Source organism: Myotis yumanensis, unplaced genomic scaffold, assembly GCF_028538775.1.
Source record: "Myotis yumanensis isolate MYYU_CA2020_CCGP unplaced genomic scaffold, mMyoYum1.0.hap1 SCAF_3, whole genome shotgun sequence".
In the NCBI taxonomy this organism is placed as follows: Eukaryota; Metazoa; Chordata; class Mammalia; order Chiroptera; family Vespertilionidae; genus Myotis; species Myotis yumanensis.
The window spans coordinates 168649046-168664576 of NW_027223754.1; the positions used below are offsets into that span (position 1 = coordinate 168649046).

Here is a 15531-nt window from a genome sequence, read left to right on the forward strand (position 1 = left end):
ACAAGAGCTCTCCAGGTAATTGCGACACAGAGCCGGGGTTCAGCGCTACAGTCCTAACTAAACTCCTCTAGCACTTTTATTGTAAAAGTGCCGCTGAGACTAATCAAACACTGCACACTGCCGGATATTTTCCATTTAACCAACCTACCAACCAACCAGCATTAGTTGCATGACTAACATTTGTCAGATAATAAGGCAATGTTGGCCTAAATATTGAGATATATGGCTTGGCATTTCTCGAACTACATTGACTAATAAATACTAAATGATCAAATAAATGAAAAAGTTACTGCAAAATTTAGTGAAGCTGATAGTGGTTTATTCAACATAGTGCATAATTTAAATAGCTCTTATTTCTAGTTCTATTGAAAATTCGATTAGCAGGTGTTACTAACGCTCAACATATTTCTTTATTGATAGACTGTACCGTGGGTATTTTATAATATTGCTGGCTATGATTAATTCTCAACCCACTGATAATTTGGGAGGCACCTAAGGGCCCGACTACTTTCTCAGGAGCAGAAGTCACACATGCTCCTGTGTGCTCATGAGAACCAAGTCGTGATGCCAACACAATTTGATTTCATTTGAAAGGAAATGAGAAGGTGCATGGCTGGGTTGAGCAAGGGAGGGCTACGGCCATTTCAAGGCTGGCTAGCCCCGAGCCTGCAAGGTGCGTTTCCAACTAGAAGCATCCATAAAAGTGAACTAAGACTTCTCGCTATATGATTATTTTATGAATATGCTTTTAAGATAGCTAAAATGCTTTTCAATCCCTGCGCAGTCACAGAACGACACCTCGGTGAGGAAATCTACTGCTGATTTTTCGGCTCTTTATTCAGGAGGAGACTGAGGTCCAAAAAGGAAAAGCAATTTGCCCACAGGGGACAGACAGCAGAGCTTCTTGGGAACAGAGGCTTCTAATTCCCTGAAATTCCATCTTCCACTCAGCTTGGGGGGAGTGAGGGGAAGGGAGGGAAGAGAGTAACGACTTTGAAAATGACTTTCCCTTACTAAAAAGAAAGCATGTGTGTGTGTGGTTGGGGTTTTTTTGTGTGTTTTTTTTTTAAAGTAAAAAGACTCTCAAAATCTCAGAAATATCTCACCTCATTAACCTCTATTCTTCAATCTTATTACTTCCTATTTTACAATACAGTACATTTGATTTTTAAAAATACCTAAGACTAACGAAAGTACATGAAATGGTGGTGATACCATTAGCATCACTGAATGACCTGTCCAAATTTTCATGATGTGTTTTTATTTTAAGGGATTTGGACTTTGCAGTCAAATTTTACTCCAGCTATAAGGATAGTCCTGATTTGATATATTCTAATTCATACTAACATCATATAAAGAGCCACATTATTGGCCTGCCCATTATAATTAATGAAAATGCTCTTTGGTAGTTACTACAACCTGTCAGATCACATTAATCTACATCTCAAAAAATGACTTGGGAGAAGACACTATAAAATGCATTTTTTTTTTTGAAGGAGCTATTAGAGTTTTCTGGGTAAAAGCATATTTATAGTTTTTTTTCCTTTTTCTTTCTTTCTTTTTTTTTTTTTTTAACCAGAAACAGACTTAAGGAAGACATTTGAGACCTATAATAAAAGTATACTTATTTTATTTATACTTATTGTTGAAATAAGGAAAACGACAGTTAACTAGTTGAACTTCAAAAATAAAAGGATTTTAAATCACCACTCCAAAACCCTTACTACCTCCAAATTAAGAGTTCAAAATATGGGATGGACAACTGCAGTTGAAATCCCACTGGTTTCCCTTCTGACTTTCCAAGAATCCTGTGAATTCATATTGTATATACATTTCCACCAAGTCTGAATTTCTCTTTAAATTTTAATTTAATGTGGCTTTTTTTTTTTAGGTCATGACACGGTCAGGTTATTTACCAGCAGATGATTCTCAACTTTAACTCAATTCTTTTGCCTCTGTGGGCTTTTTGGCATTATTGTGATATGCTTCTAGACAACTTATAATCAAATGAGTCCTATGGTAAATATGATATCACATCTCTGTTCAGAATGCCCCCAGAATGCCCAGGGCTCCCTGCCTTCCTCACGCATGTTTTTGTCAAATTAAATCTGACATCCCCCAGATAATGATAGCTAGCTTGCTGAATTTCATTTGGGCCACTTTGTGGGGAAGGAATTCACAAAGCGTTTTGCAGTCAAGGGTTTTGAAAATCAGGGAATAAAACCAGGTAGAATGAACACTGCTATATGGAGGAAAGGGTTTTAATTAATTACACAATTTGGCTGCTGATGATAATAGGTTAAATGAAGGAAAAAAATAAAAAAGCAACACATATGTCGGTGAGCCACATGCATCTTGATGGGGTGGTCCAGTCCCAGAAACATCCTCTTTTTCTCATTCCCCACTTTCCACCAACTACCAAGTCCAACTACACATAAAGCATGGTCCAAGCACTCATCATGTCCTTCCTAGACTGTTGTCCAGTTTGTCTGTATTTGAACTACTCCAAGGAGTTAAGGTATTTCATTTATGAGAACGTTTTTCTGAAATGAAATCCATCTGCCTATATATACTTTCTATTCTTGGGTCTTAACTCTACATTTACGTTACTACTGTCAAATGTTTAAACTTGTCAGTAAGTTCTTGCCACCACCACATTGATCCTTCTCCTTTCTATAGTCTTCCTTTTAAAATGGAGAACCCAGATTAGGAGGTGGATTTACCAATACTGAATGGGAGAAGCGTAGTACTTCCTTTGTTCTGGCCACAGAGGTATGAATGCAACCTAGAGGTACTATTACATTCTCAATTCATAATTAGTTTAAGTTAGCATAATACCTAGCCTTTTCACGTGATCAGTCAGTAGGCTTGGCCTTTGTGATCTTTAGTTAAGGAACTGATATTTATGAATTAGGAGCAGGAGCTTACTTTAATTCATATTGATTTTTGTCTCCTCTAGAAATTGATTTCCATCCATTATTCCACAGTCTTGGTAAGAACAATTGCCCAGATAAGCACACACTCACTAGGCCTGCATTTCTTCGTTCTGTATTAAATGCAATTTTTTCCACACAGCTTGCTAAAATCAAAACACACAAAAATAGCTGTGGCTTTCTTCTGCTCTACCTGTCTAATAATCCCCCCTCATTAAAAAAAGGGGGGGGGCAATGTGCTCACTTTGACATGACATTGAACTCATGTTGGTTCCTGATGCTAACATTCACCAACTATGTGCTTCAAAATTTCATTCTGTAATATTCCTGGGGATTAACGCTCCAATGTCTCTATTGATCAGAATATAGTTTATGCCCAACTTCTACCTTAACCTCAACCCTTTGTGAAAACTGTCATAAATGTCCCTTTACTATTCTTAGAACGTGTCTTGTTCTCCTTATAGCCTTGAGATTACTAATTGTGATTCCATGAGCAAATATACAAGCTCTTTTAATACCCTGGTTGATAGATAATTTTTCTAGTCAGGAAATTTAAACTCATTGGAATAATTATATTTCTTTCTAAAGCAGTCTCACGCAGAAAGGGCTTCTGCAGCCCCTCCCCAGGGCTCGAACCGTTCAATCTAAAGTTCACCTTCATTAGCAGAAAAGACAGAAGTAATACAGGAGCAGATGAGCTCTCTTCTCTGTCCTTTTGTACCACTAAACCAGTGGTTCTCAACCTTCTGGCCTTTTAAATACAGTTCCTCATGTTGTGACCCAACCATAAAATTACTTTCGTTGCTACTTCATAACTGTAATGTTGCTACTGTTATGAATCGTAATGTAAATATCTGATCTGCAGGATGGTCTTAGGCGACCCCTGTGAAAGGGTTGTTCAACCGCCAAAGGGGTCGCGACTCACAGGTTGAGAACCGCTGCACTAAACTGTCTTCCTCAAGTTTCTACCCTTTGCTGCCTCTTCAGGGTCTAACATAACTCAAAATCAATCAATCTCTATCATGTTAAGCATTTTTTTTAAACAAACCTCAACTCACTCACTCACTCTAGACTTGAGTGTTACTCACTTTTGTTTGTCAAAATGGAAAAGATTGGGGTGTTCCAAAAAATTATTCATACAGAATGATAGTGTGTTGGCTCTGAGTAAAATTGGCTTCAGTGGGTCTATCCTGGCAGGGCCTAAAAGCATAATCACCATTTATGACTGTTTCTCTGGGAAAATGATTCTGCATTCCAACGAAGTGACTCAGAAAGAAATTTCTGACCCAGATCTGTGCGTGTTGGACTGCCTGCTTTTGCTCCTACCCCCAAATCCTAACAAATGTAGCTTCTGAATCAACCACATAAAGCAAATGAGTAGGTCCCCTTTCCTCCATCCTCAGGAATACCACACATTCCATTACCTTTGCTCTTGAATGCACAAAAAGCTCTCAACGGGGAAATGCCATGTGAAGTCGTCTCCTAGCAAATGGGCCAATTGAGCCATTCTTACTAGCTAGTTTATCTTTGACCTCATTTCTCTCCTAACAGTCCTTTTTGCCAAAATAATGTTCCTTTGTTTGGCTTCCTTTTGCAGTAGAGTTTCTTTTCCTTTTTAGTTTGCTGAACTTAGTGCCAAAAGCTATAAGGCAAACCGCCCTATTTCTCTGTTAGAAATGCCTGAATGGAAGAGTCCTCCTTTTAGCCCGTCTTCCAGATCCTGAAAATCCTGGGAGCTTGGGGCAGACCTTGTGATTTATGATGGGTTTCTGGGATTAGTCAGAAAGGCCGTGCACTGACCATAAAATCAACTGTAATCTCGTTCAATAGCCCCAGCACTGAGCTACTTACTGCAGGGCTACTTATTCTAGAAATAACCAAACTGAGGTCTGGATTTCTAGAGAGAGAGAGAGAAAAAAAAAGAAGAAGATCCCATTGAATCCATTTTGAAACAAACCTGACTGACCATCTTGAAACAAAACCTGCAGATCGGTGGGCAGCTGGTTCTGATTCTTCTCTCACCAGAGCAAGGAAGGAGGGTGGCTCATTCCCTGGGTCACTGGCAGACCATTACTCCCAATGCTCTTGGGGGAAAAACGTTTAGGCCCAAGCTAACAGAATATACTCCCAGAGATCCCTAGAGTCTATCATCTCCTCCTCTCAGCGGCTGCTCCTGGTTCACTGGAAATCTGGCCCTGGCTCACATTCTGATCTTCCATCAGACCCGGACATCCGCATCCACAGGCATGGCCCACATACACTGGCACCTCAGTCAATTGACTTATTACTAATGATCGTCTCCCTTTCATGAACTGCCAGAGTCCCACTGTGGGACCTTGTCATCACTTGAAAAATTCTCTTTCCAAAGTCACTTATTCAAGAATCCCTCTTGTTGACCACAACTAACATTGCTTCTCATTGCAGTGATTTCTTGAGCCCGGGGATCTTTTCTCATCAATCTGCAAATCCTTTTTCTTCCCTCCCTTCCTTTTTTAAGGTTCCATTTCCCAGCTCATCACTTCAGTAACACTCTTTGCACCATATCCATTTTTTAAAATGTTTTTGACTTTTAGAGAGACAGGGAGGGAGAGGAGAAAGAGATAGAAACATTGATGAGAGAGAAACATTGATGGGCTGCCTTCTCCACGTCCCACCATTGGGGATTGAGCCCACAACCAAGGCATGTACCCTGACTTGATGGGGAACCGAACCTGCGGCCTCCTAGTGCATGGGTCGATGCTCAACCACTGCGCCACACCAGCCAGGCCACCCATGTCCATTTAGCACAGCTCCAACTCTGGCTGAAGCCTCCTGCTTTCTCGCCGTCTGAGTGATACTGGAGAAACCACAGCAGGGTGTTTGGGTATCTCTGTAAATTCAGGCTCCCTGGCCCCACACACGCCCTCACCACAGCCCTGAAGCCCTAGAACTTTTTCTAGGTTTTCCCAGGTCAGCCTGGTCTCTGCTCTCCACAACTACTTCAGAGCATCCACTCCTCCCTCTCCTCCCAGTGTTCTCTACACTCTTAGTAGCTGAAAATTGAAGCTGTAGGATGGGAATTCCCTCACCTTCTCTCCATCAAATCCACAGACAAATAGCATCAACCTTCTCCCTCCTTCCTGGCCCTTAGGAGACACTGCTCCTCCTATCTAGTGCTGATTTCTCCACTGTGCTCTGCAAACATTCCCAGCCCTTTCAAAGCTACTTCTCTCTAGATTCAGTTGTTCCTCTCGCATGGATCCTTCTTCAATCCTTTAACTTGTTCAAGTTTCTGCATCTGTCAGAAGGAAATCAACCTTGACTCTCATATTCTCCTCCAGTTATATCTCCCTCACCCTTCATAATCATCCTTCAAACCATTCCACAGACCTTCATAGTCAAACTCCTTGAAAGATAGGTCAATATTTTCTATTTTCTTTTCTCCTGCTCATTTCACAATCCTCAGAGGTCCCACCAGTCCCCAACACTCCCTAGAAATAGCTCTTTATAAGGACACCAGTGACCTCAACACCCTTTCCATATTCATCTAACTCAGTGGTTCTCAGATGGGAATGGTTTTGCCTCCCGGGGACATTTAGCAATATCTGGCAACATTTGGTTGTCACAACTGGGGAGAGGGTCCTTTGCATCTTGTGGGCAGAGACCAGGAATGCTGCTAAACATCCTACAATGCACTGGAGAGCTCCCCGCAATGAAGAGAAATCCAGCCCAGAGTTTCAGTGGTGCTGAGGCTGAGCAATCCTGATATCACTGAATCCCTACACAACACCCGGAACTATCAACACTTCATCTGCTTCTTGGCTGCCATCCTGTCATTCTCCCAGATTCCTCCTCCTCTCTGGTCATTTCCTTTTGCAGCCATCTGCAGACCCGAGTCACTGCCCCTTATTCCTTGGAAATTTAAGCTTTGGCTCACTGTTACTTTTTAAATGCATTACGCCTGGCATAACTCTTGAGGATTTTCATATCCACATATGTGATCCTCCCAACACGCTGTTCTTGCAACTCCACCCTGCCTCAGCCATTCGTTCCAATATTCAAACCCCAGACTTTGTCTGTACTTGTTACTGTAACTCCTCCCTCAATTATAAACATCTGACTCTCCAACTACTGCCTTTTATTATTCCAGTTCACTTTTTCCCCAATATCCCAACTCCAAACATGATCAAACCCCACTAAATTTATTCATCTAAATCTAAATCTACTGACCCTATTGCCTCACCTCCTCTTATCCCTGGTCCTATACTCTCTTGCAAACATCTGGTAACTCTCTTAGTCTTGTCTTGCTTCACTGAACTGACCTGGTGAAACCCCAAAATAAGTTAAATCAAACTCTTTGCTTATCTCATGCCTGCTCCCCAAAGCTGGACTGGAATGGAAAAAGCATACAAATCATCATGCCCACTTCAAGTGGGCTCATGGCGCCACCCAGCAATTATATCACATTTCCCAGGGCATTCACTCTATCTCATATCTTCCCCCCTCTCTCTTCTCCTTTCTTTTCTCTTTTCCTTTCTCAATCTTAGCGAATGCCTTGCTTCCCATTTTACTGGTAAATAAAAAGCAATCAAGAGAAAAAGTTCAATAAGTTCCTACTAGCCAGTCTAACAAAGTGATTCCTCCCACCTGAGGCCTCATAGTGGCTCTAAAACGAACCATTTCTTTAGCTATGGGGGGAGGCCTCCATTTATGGACCACATTCCATCTCCTTCCTGTCCTCTCTCAAGAGGGCATTCCAAGAATTCTTCCCTTTTATTCTGCAGTGCCAGATTTTCTCTTCTTACAGAATTATTTCGATTATTTTACAAAAGGTAATTCCTGCTATCTTAAAACGAACTAATTAAAAAACTCTTTTCATCCTAATCCCCTTCCAGATAATACCTCCATTCTCTGTCATCTTGTTCAGCAAAATCTTGTGGAAAGTGTTCTCTAAACTCCCAGTATCCAATTCCTCTTCCTCCATTCCATTTTGAATTCTCTCTAATGAGTTTTGGATCCCACCACTCAGCTAAGACTTCTAGTCAAGGTCAGCTCCATGTTGCTACATCCAATCGCTCATCCTCACCAGCAGTATTTGATCACTCCCTCCTATTTGTACTTTCTTCATTGGCTTCCAGGACTCTCCTTGCTTGCCTCCTACCCCACTGACTCTTCCTTCTCAGTCTCCTCTTCTCTATAAACACTGGACCCCAGGGCTCACTTCAGGGTCTCTTCTTAACTTTATCTCCCTCTTTCCTTTGATGCTCTCATTCAGTTCCACAGATTTAAACACCATTTGTGTGCTGACACCTCACATCTCTAGCTAGACCCCTCTCTAATTCCTGACTCATATATCCAATTGTATATCAACTTCTCTACCTGGATGTCTCAAACTTTACAGATACAAAACAGAAATGTGATTTTCCACTGCACACTTTTCCCCCCAACTGCTCCTCTGTAGTCTTCCAGGTCAAAAACCTTAGTCATCCTTGACTGCTCTTTCTTGCATACCTCACATCAGATCTGTCAACAAATCCTCTTGGTTCTACCTTCAAAACACACCAAGAATGAGCATATGTCTCATTACTGCCATCATTAATACTCAGGACCAAGCTACCATCATCTCTCACTTGGATTCCTAAAAAGTCCAACAGGTCTCCATGCTTCTGCTCTTGTTCCTCCACAGTCTACACTCACCATAGTCAACGTGATCCTGTTAAACCACAGCTCAGGTCAAGTCTCTCCTCTACTCAGAACCCCCCATTATCCTCCAGTAACTTTCCACCTCACTCGGGGTAAAGCCAAAGTGTTTAGAATGGCCTATAAAGTCCCCACTGTCTACTATTCTCACCATCCTTCTCTCTACTCCAATCAAATTGGCTTCCTCCCATTTCCTCAATCATCACAAACTCCCACCGCAAGACCTTTGTCTAAGCTCTTCCTTCTGCCTGAACTGTGCTTCCTCTAGATTTCCAAATAGTATGCGCCCCTGCTTTCAGGTCTTTTCACTTATCACCTTTGCAGTGGGATGTGCCCACCTTCTCAGTGGGATGTACCCTGAACACTATTTAAAACTGTAACCCTTCCTCCTCAATGTACACACACAATCCTTACTTTATTTCCCTTTAGGATTTACCACGATTTGGCATGTGATGTATTTTACTTATTTTGTGTATTTTATGAATTTAATTTATTGTTTCTCCCGCCAAAATGTAAGCCCCACACGTATAGGGATATTTTGTTTGTTCACTATAGTGCCTAAAATAGTAGACTTCAAATACATATTTGTTAAATGAATTATTATTTTAACTCTTTCTAGGGGATCACATAGATTTTCATCTAGTGAAAGAGAATCAAATTTGAATTTCAGGGAATCAGCAGTATTTTCTAGAGAGTAGTATCTTCCCTCAAAAAGGGAGCCAGTTACACAATGAGATACTCTTCAGACCTCCTCTCTGTATAATCGTGAGTGCTGAACGAAGGGGACATACAGTATACTTACTTCACTTTAATCCTCATTTTCCTGAGTCTATTTTTCTAGATAAGTCTCTCTAAATCCTGGTTTCTCATCATCTTCCCTAGTTCATCCTATTGTAATCCTAATATTCTTTTGCCAACCCACACTCATTATTTACTCTAAATTTGGTAGAAGCTAAACAAAGGAAAACATCACTAACAGCATGAGACAAAAGGTGATAAGACTCTTCCTGCCTCCAAAAAGCCAGGAGACTTACATACAGTGGGGCCTTGACTTACGAGTTTAATTCGTTCCAAGACCGAGCTCGTTAAGGAGCTCGTTAACTCAAATTACTCTATCAACTCAATGCAAAAAATCTGCCGAGAGACAGCTGGTATCTCAAAAAACTTTTAGTCGGGACACTTTAAGTCAAGGCCCCACTGTATAAATCTTAAGTCTGAAAAGGCTTGAAATGGGGATATTATTAGCGAGACTCAAATCATAAAACATGCTCCCTTAGCCTTCTCTTTCCTTCCACGTGTTTTCCTGCTGACCCAGCCTGGTTTCTCTCCAGTTTGCTGCAAGCAGAGTCCCCACTGCTAGATCTGAGTTCTTCCCGCCCCCATCCCTCACCCAGGTGTGCTCAGGCCATCGGGCCTATGTAAGTTCCTGGGCCAATACCAACAGAGATGGGGTTTCTAGAAACAGACTTGACCACTACCCAACCCTTCTCCCTACGAACCCCTCCAACTCCTTGAGGCTTGGAATAAACCTGAGGTTTGCGAGGTCAGCCATGACTGCACCCTCAGATCACCTTTGTTCTTAACCAAACCTGAAACTGAAGGCACTGGGGGGGAGCTTAGGTGCCCTCTATCTTCATGTTACCATATTGCAGAACCACCTCTGTCTGCGTCATAGCCATGTGGATGGCTTCCATCCTCAGTTCTGAACAGACAGCCTAGGTCTGCCGTCTCTGCTTCAAAGTCTGAACTCTACAAGGTTATCAGGGATATTCGATCCCCAGCCTCACTCTGGCCAGTCCCCTTCCCCAGCGTCTGGGACCTGTCATCATGTACCTAGTCTATGTTTGGGGCCCATGTCCCAAAACGATGGTCACCAATCACCTGGTTCCAGAGCATCTGGCCATACCACTCTGTCCTTGACTAGGTTGCCATGAACTAACTGTTGTGAAAATTATAATTTAATTATAGTTTATTGACACAAAGGAACATTAGAGGGGGGAAAAAACACAGTATGGTACTGTATACCTTAAATGGACACAGTGCCACATGTCAATTATATATTCATTAAATCTCAGTAAAACTGGGGAAAAACAGCAAGGGAAACATTCAGGATAAAATGTTAAGTTAATAAAGCAGGTTATGAAACTGATTTTCATTGTGCTTATATAAAAACCTGCACTGGATTGAGATGGTTTCCCAGCATAGCAAGATCACCAAGTTATTTTCTGTAAGGTCAGCATTTAGCCGGGTCTCTTCCACCTCACTCCCATGTCCACCTCACCTCAGAGGTGGTCCATGTTTAGTTTCAACATGTTCCCAGCACCTCACATGCTTCGGAGTAGCAAACACACACACACACACACACACACACACACACACACACCTTGTGTCCACATCTCTGTGCACCCCTTTCCATTTCAGCATGCTTTGGCTAACCTTGCCTCAGTCTAAAAGTGGGGTGGGAAGTGGAGAGGAGCAGCACTGAGACGCCGGTGACAAAAGCATGAATGGATAACCTCTGCAGTGAACGAGGTGAGCACAGTGGGCTGCTGTCTCCAGGCCACACGGGGGTTCACAACAGCATCTGTTTACCCGTCACTTACACTCATTTACATAGACCACCTGGCAACACGGCTCTGCCTGACTAGTCACTTCACAGACACCTGAGCTGCGACGGAAACCTTGAATGTGCTTATCATGCCGGTAACCAAGGCTACTCAACTAGCACTGCTCTCTGAGGCCTTATTTAAAAGGAAAGAAAAACGGAAATTCTGAAGGAAACAAATGAATAATGATAAGCATTTTCGTTCTCCCTGTTGGCCAAACCATATAAATACACTCCGTTGTATGAGAACACTAGACTCTTGATCCTTCTAAAATCTGAACTATTTGAGGCTAAGGCCTGAGTAAACATAGTCTGTGCCTTGCTTTATTTCGGTTCAGCTCAGCAAACTGCCAGATGGAGAACAGAATGCTGACTTCACAGCTCCTTTTACTCTTCTGTCTTCTCCCTGTTTTCAATTTTGCTTTGCTGTTGGGTTCTCTTTGCTCCCAGGGTCACAGTATCACCTGTTTCTGATTTTAAATTTGGGGTTGGATCAACTTACCTGATTCTGTCCTGGTGTTTGCCCAATCCGCCTGCCTACACGGCCCAGTGAGCCACCCATTTTCACTGATGCTGTAACATTCTGCCTACAAAAAAGGCTACCCTTCAATATTACGCCCGATTCCCTCGAGGACTTATTCTCCAGGCACCTTGCACACCTCCTGTTTTTTACCATGGAGACGGCATCAGGGAAATACATGTTTACTGTGGAACTGGGAGTATGCAGCCTACAGTGATGCTGAGGAGAAAATAGAAGCGGCTATGCGCAGGCCACACAGGGATGTGGCATGCAGTGAGCATCGGATGCGTGAAAATCCATAAAGCACAAGGAAAATCACAGATCCCTTCCTGAACACGGGTGCGAACACACAATTAGAGAAAGATAATAGCAAGGTTATAGACATTGATATCAACCGTACATAGAAGGAAACTGTGATTAACAACTTCAGCTCTTCTACTGTGGTGTAAAGAAATGACTGGATATTCTTGAGTGGAAAATAAAAATATGAAGACAGAGCCTAAATCTCTCCTTTCAGTTTGGAGGTTCTCGGACTCATTGTTAAGACAAGTTGCGGTAAGTCTATTCTGTGATCCCCAAGTTCCAGCCCTGGTCATTCTAGCTTGGACTGGCCAGTCCTCACACCTGAAAAAGGGACATGGGGCAGTTAACACTGAAGGTAAAAGAAGATTCCCAGTGTAATTCCCAGTGTAGACTGTCTGTGGCAAAGACAACACTGAGGCATGACAATCTCCAACACCATAATATACGAAGATCTGTTGTTCTTGAGAAAAAATACTTCTATTTTCACACCGGGCATTGGTGTGAACTGGATGTGTTTACCAAGCACACCACCACCTGACTGCACAGAGCTCTTTTTTAGATTAGATATGTTGCTTACAGGTTATCAGAAAAAAAGCAGTTTGAAAATAACAGAACCAAAGAGGGCCACCTCCACGAGCCTGTACCAATATCAGACTCAAATGTGAAACATCTGCGTCAATTCCACTTCGGCCTCTAACTGCAGAAGTTAGACCAGGGGTGGGCAAACTTTTTGACTCGAGGGCCACAATGGGTTCTTAAACTGGACCGGAGGGCCAGAACAAAAGCATGGATGGAGTGTTTGTGTGAACTAATATCAATTCAAAGTAAACATCATTACATAAAAGGGTACGGTCATTTTTTTTTTTTTAGTTTTATTCATTTCAAACGGGCCGGATCCGGCCTGCGGGCCGTAGTTTGCCCACGGCTGAGTTAGAACCACCACAAAAGTGCTCTGCTCCTTTAAGATGCAGGACTACTGGCGAGCACTCCCAATTTTCCTTCACTGAAAATCTCATTGAATATAACAGGGACACCATCGAACACTATGTCTTTCTATTACAGCCAAGTGATTTTCGCAGTAGGCAATCTGCTAGTACACCGCAGGAGCCCACACTGTGAAATACAATGGCACTGTGGGTACAGTTTGATGTGTGATCTCTTTTCAGTCCAGAGCTCTTCCTCCTGGCTGAATCGAGGGGGCGATCCATAAAGAGTGTGTGAGAAGAGAGAGGAAAAACACATAATGAGTTTTTTGGGGGTGGGGGGGCATCTTTATCAATAATACAATGCTGCTCTGGTGCCCTGTCAATTGTCGGAGTGGCGACTGCATATTACACTTTGAAAATAAATCAAAAAATATTTTTGCATTGCTAAAGTGGTAGACAAGCCTGCGGCAGGGGACAAAAATCAATCCATGGCGGCGGGTCCTGGCATGCTTTCCTCCACGTCTGTGAATAACAGGGTACCGGAGTCAGAGAAACACTTCTTCCCACCCCCTCCCTCAAGTGAATCTAATATAAAACCTATTCAGTGAGGACATTCTGCATAAAGCATCCTGTGTGCTTAATTTTCTTTTAACAAGGCATTAATAAAATCACAGTAGCATCTAATAAGATTTTTAATTTCTTAAGGGTAGGAACCATGGCTAGCCTCTAATGAGTCTAATTTAGTGGAAGCATTTAGTTCCCCTCTTGGTAGGAATAACCACTACAATAATCCTAGCCCTGCAAGATATATCTATATAGGTTGTATGACTGGAGGTTCCAGAATGAAATGGGAATCAGACTGGTTAATGGACTTGTACATGCTCAGTAAAGACTGGTTTCCTGAGTTACTAACAGCAGAAACTGATACCAGGGTATGAACGAATGATGGGTAACGTGATACTATCGTGCTGCAGAATGAGTTCCCATTGACAATGACACATAGCAGAACAAACCGACAGAGCATGATGCCAAGACACTACAGTTCTATAGTCACCTGTTCCCCAAAGAACCACAGCACTGCCAGCGAGACCTGTGCCAGATGAAGAGCCACTGAAGGCAAGAATCCATGGAAAAAGCCACACCTTTCCCTCCTCTTGGTGAGGAAGCTCTGGCTAATCAGTACAGATTTCAGACAGGGTAGTAATACTCACAAACTCCGGGGATCGGAAATCAGGCTGACTTTCCCGAGTTCCAAATTTGGAGCCAACCATCTGATCGAAGTTTTCCAACGCTAAAAATAAACAAACACATGAAGAAATGAAGCATGAAGTTGCATCGGCTCACATACTTTTTGCTTTTAAATCAGCAGCACTGGCTTACCAACTATATTTAGCATTTGTGGCACACTTATAGGTTTATATGATTTAACCAGTGACCTGGTGCATGAAATTCGTGCGCATTAAAAGGGAATTAATTAGAGGAAATATTTTAATATTGCTATTTGCCCTTTCTCTATAATAGAGTGTCAGAGATAAAAGAAAATTAGTAAAATATATATGAAAATCTTCCTCCTGTCAGAGTCTGGGGTGCACCATGGGAACCAGAGTCAAGTCCCCACCCACCCATGTGCGCCTCGAAATCACGTGAGACCCAGACCCGGCCGGCCCCACCCCCGTCAGGACCCACCCCCATCAAGCCCTGCCAGGTGGGGGCGCGGCCTCAGGTCGCCTGGCCTGGCGCCGGGGCGCAGCCTGGGGTCCCCCGTCAAGCCCTGTTGGGCGGGGGGCACAGCTTGAGGCCCCCCAGCCTGGCGCCGGGGCGGGAGACGCGGCCTGAGGTCCCCTGTCAATCCCCACCAGGTGGGGGGCGCAGTCTCAAGCCCCTTGCCCCGGCCCAGCGCCACGCAGCCTCAGGTCCCTGCAGATTGCTCATTAAGGCTTGTTATGGGAACTCGACCTCTGCTGTGGGCGCAGCCATCTTGTGTTACAGAATCCCCGCCTCCACTGTGGGCGCAGCCACCTTGACCGTTATGGAGTGATGGTCAATTTGCATATTCCCTCTTTATTAGATAAGATACTTTCAGCTATCAAAGACACTCAAAATCTTCAGCAGCTGTCTCCTCTGTTGGACAATGCCAGGCTTGGAGGAAATCAGGTCTGAAAATGCTTTAGGCTAGACCTACCATGGAAAATCTGTTAGCTCCTACCTAGAAGCACACAGCAACTATGCTATCACACTCTAGCTAAAAAACACTTCAATCTACCCATGTTCTTTTTCCAAGACATCTCAGAGAACTGATGTGAAGTGATTCTGGGGGAGCAATTTTGTTTTAAAATCTGTTGAATACCACTGTTGAATAGCACCATCTGGCAGAAATTTACTAGGAGGCAAATAAAATTTTCCATAAGACACATTAAGAAAATGAAAAGAAACAAATAAAAATAATTTTAGTAATAGGACCTATGGATAATATATGTTCAGATTTCCATTTGAATTTGTATTCAATATAAAAAATTATTAGCGGACTATTTTACCTTTTTTTTCGGTACCAAGTCTTAGAAATGC

General features: G+C 42.7%; 1 protein-coding gene across 3 annotated transcripts in view; it reads right to left on the reverse strand.

The window, feature by feature from the left end:
* The window catches only part of ANO6 (anoctamin 6), a 187901-nt gene that overhangs the window by 91420 nt on the left and 80950 nt on the right, over positions 1-15531 (reverse strand). For all 3 annotated transcript variants that reach the window (XM_070410386.1, XM_070410387.1, XM_070410388.1), the window contains one exon: positions 14178-14257. In XM_070410386.1, coding sequence (XP_070266487.1) covers positions 14178-14257 — 80 coding nt within the window. The remainder of the gene's footprint in view (positions 1-14177; positions 14258-15531) is intronic.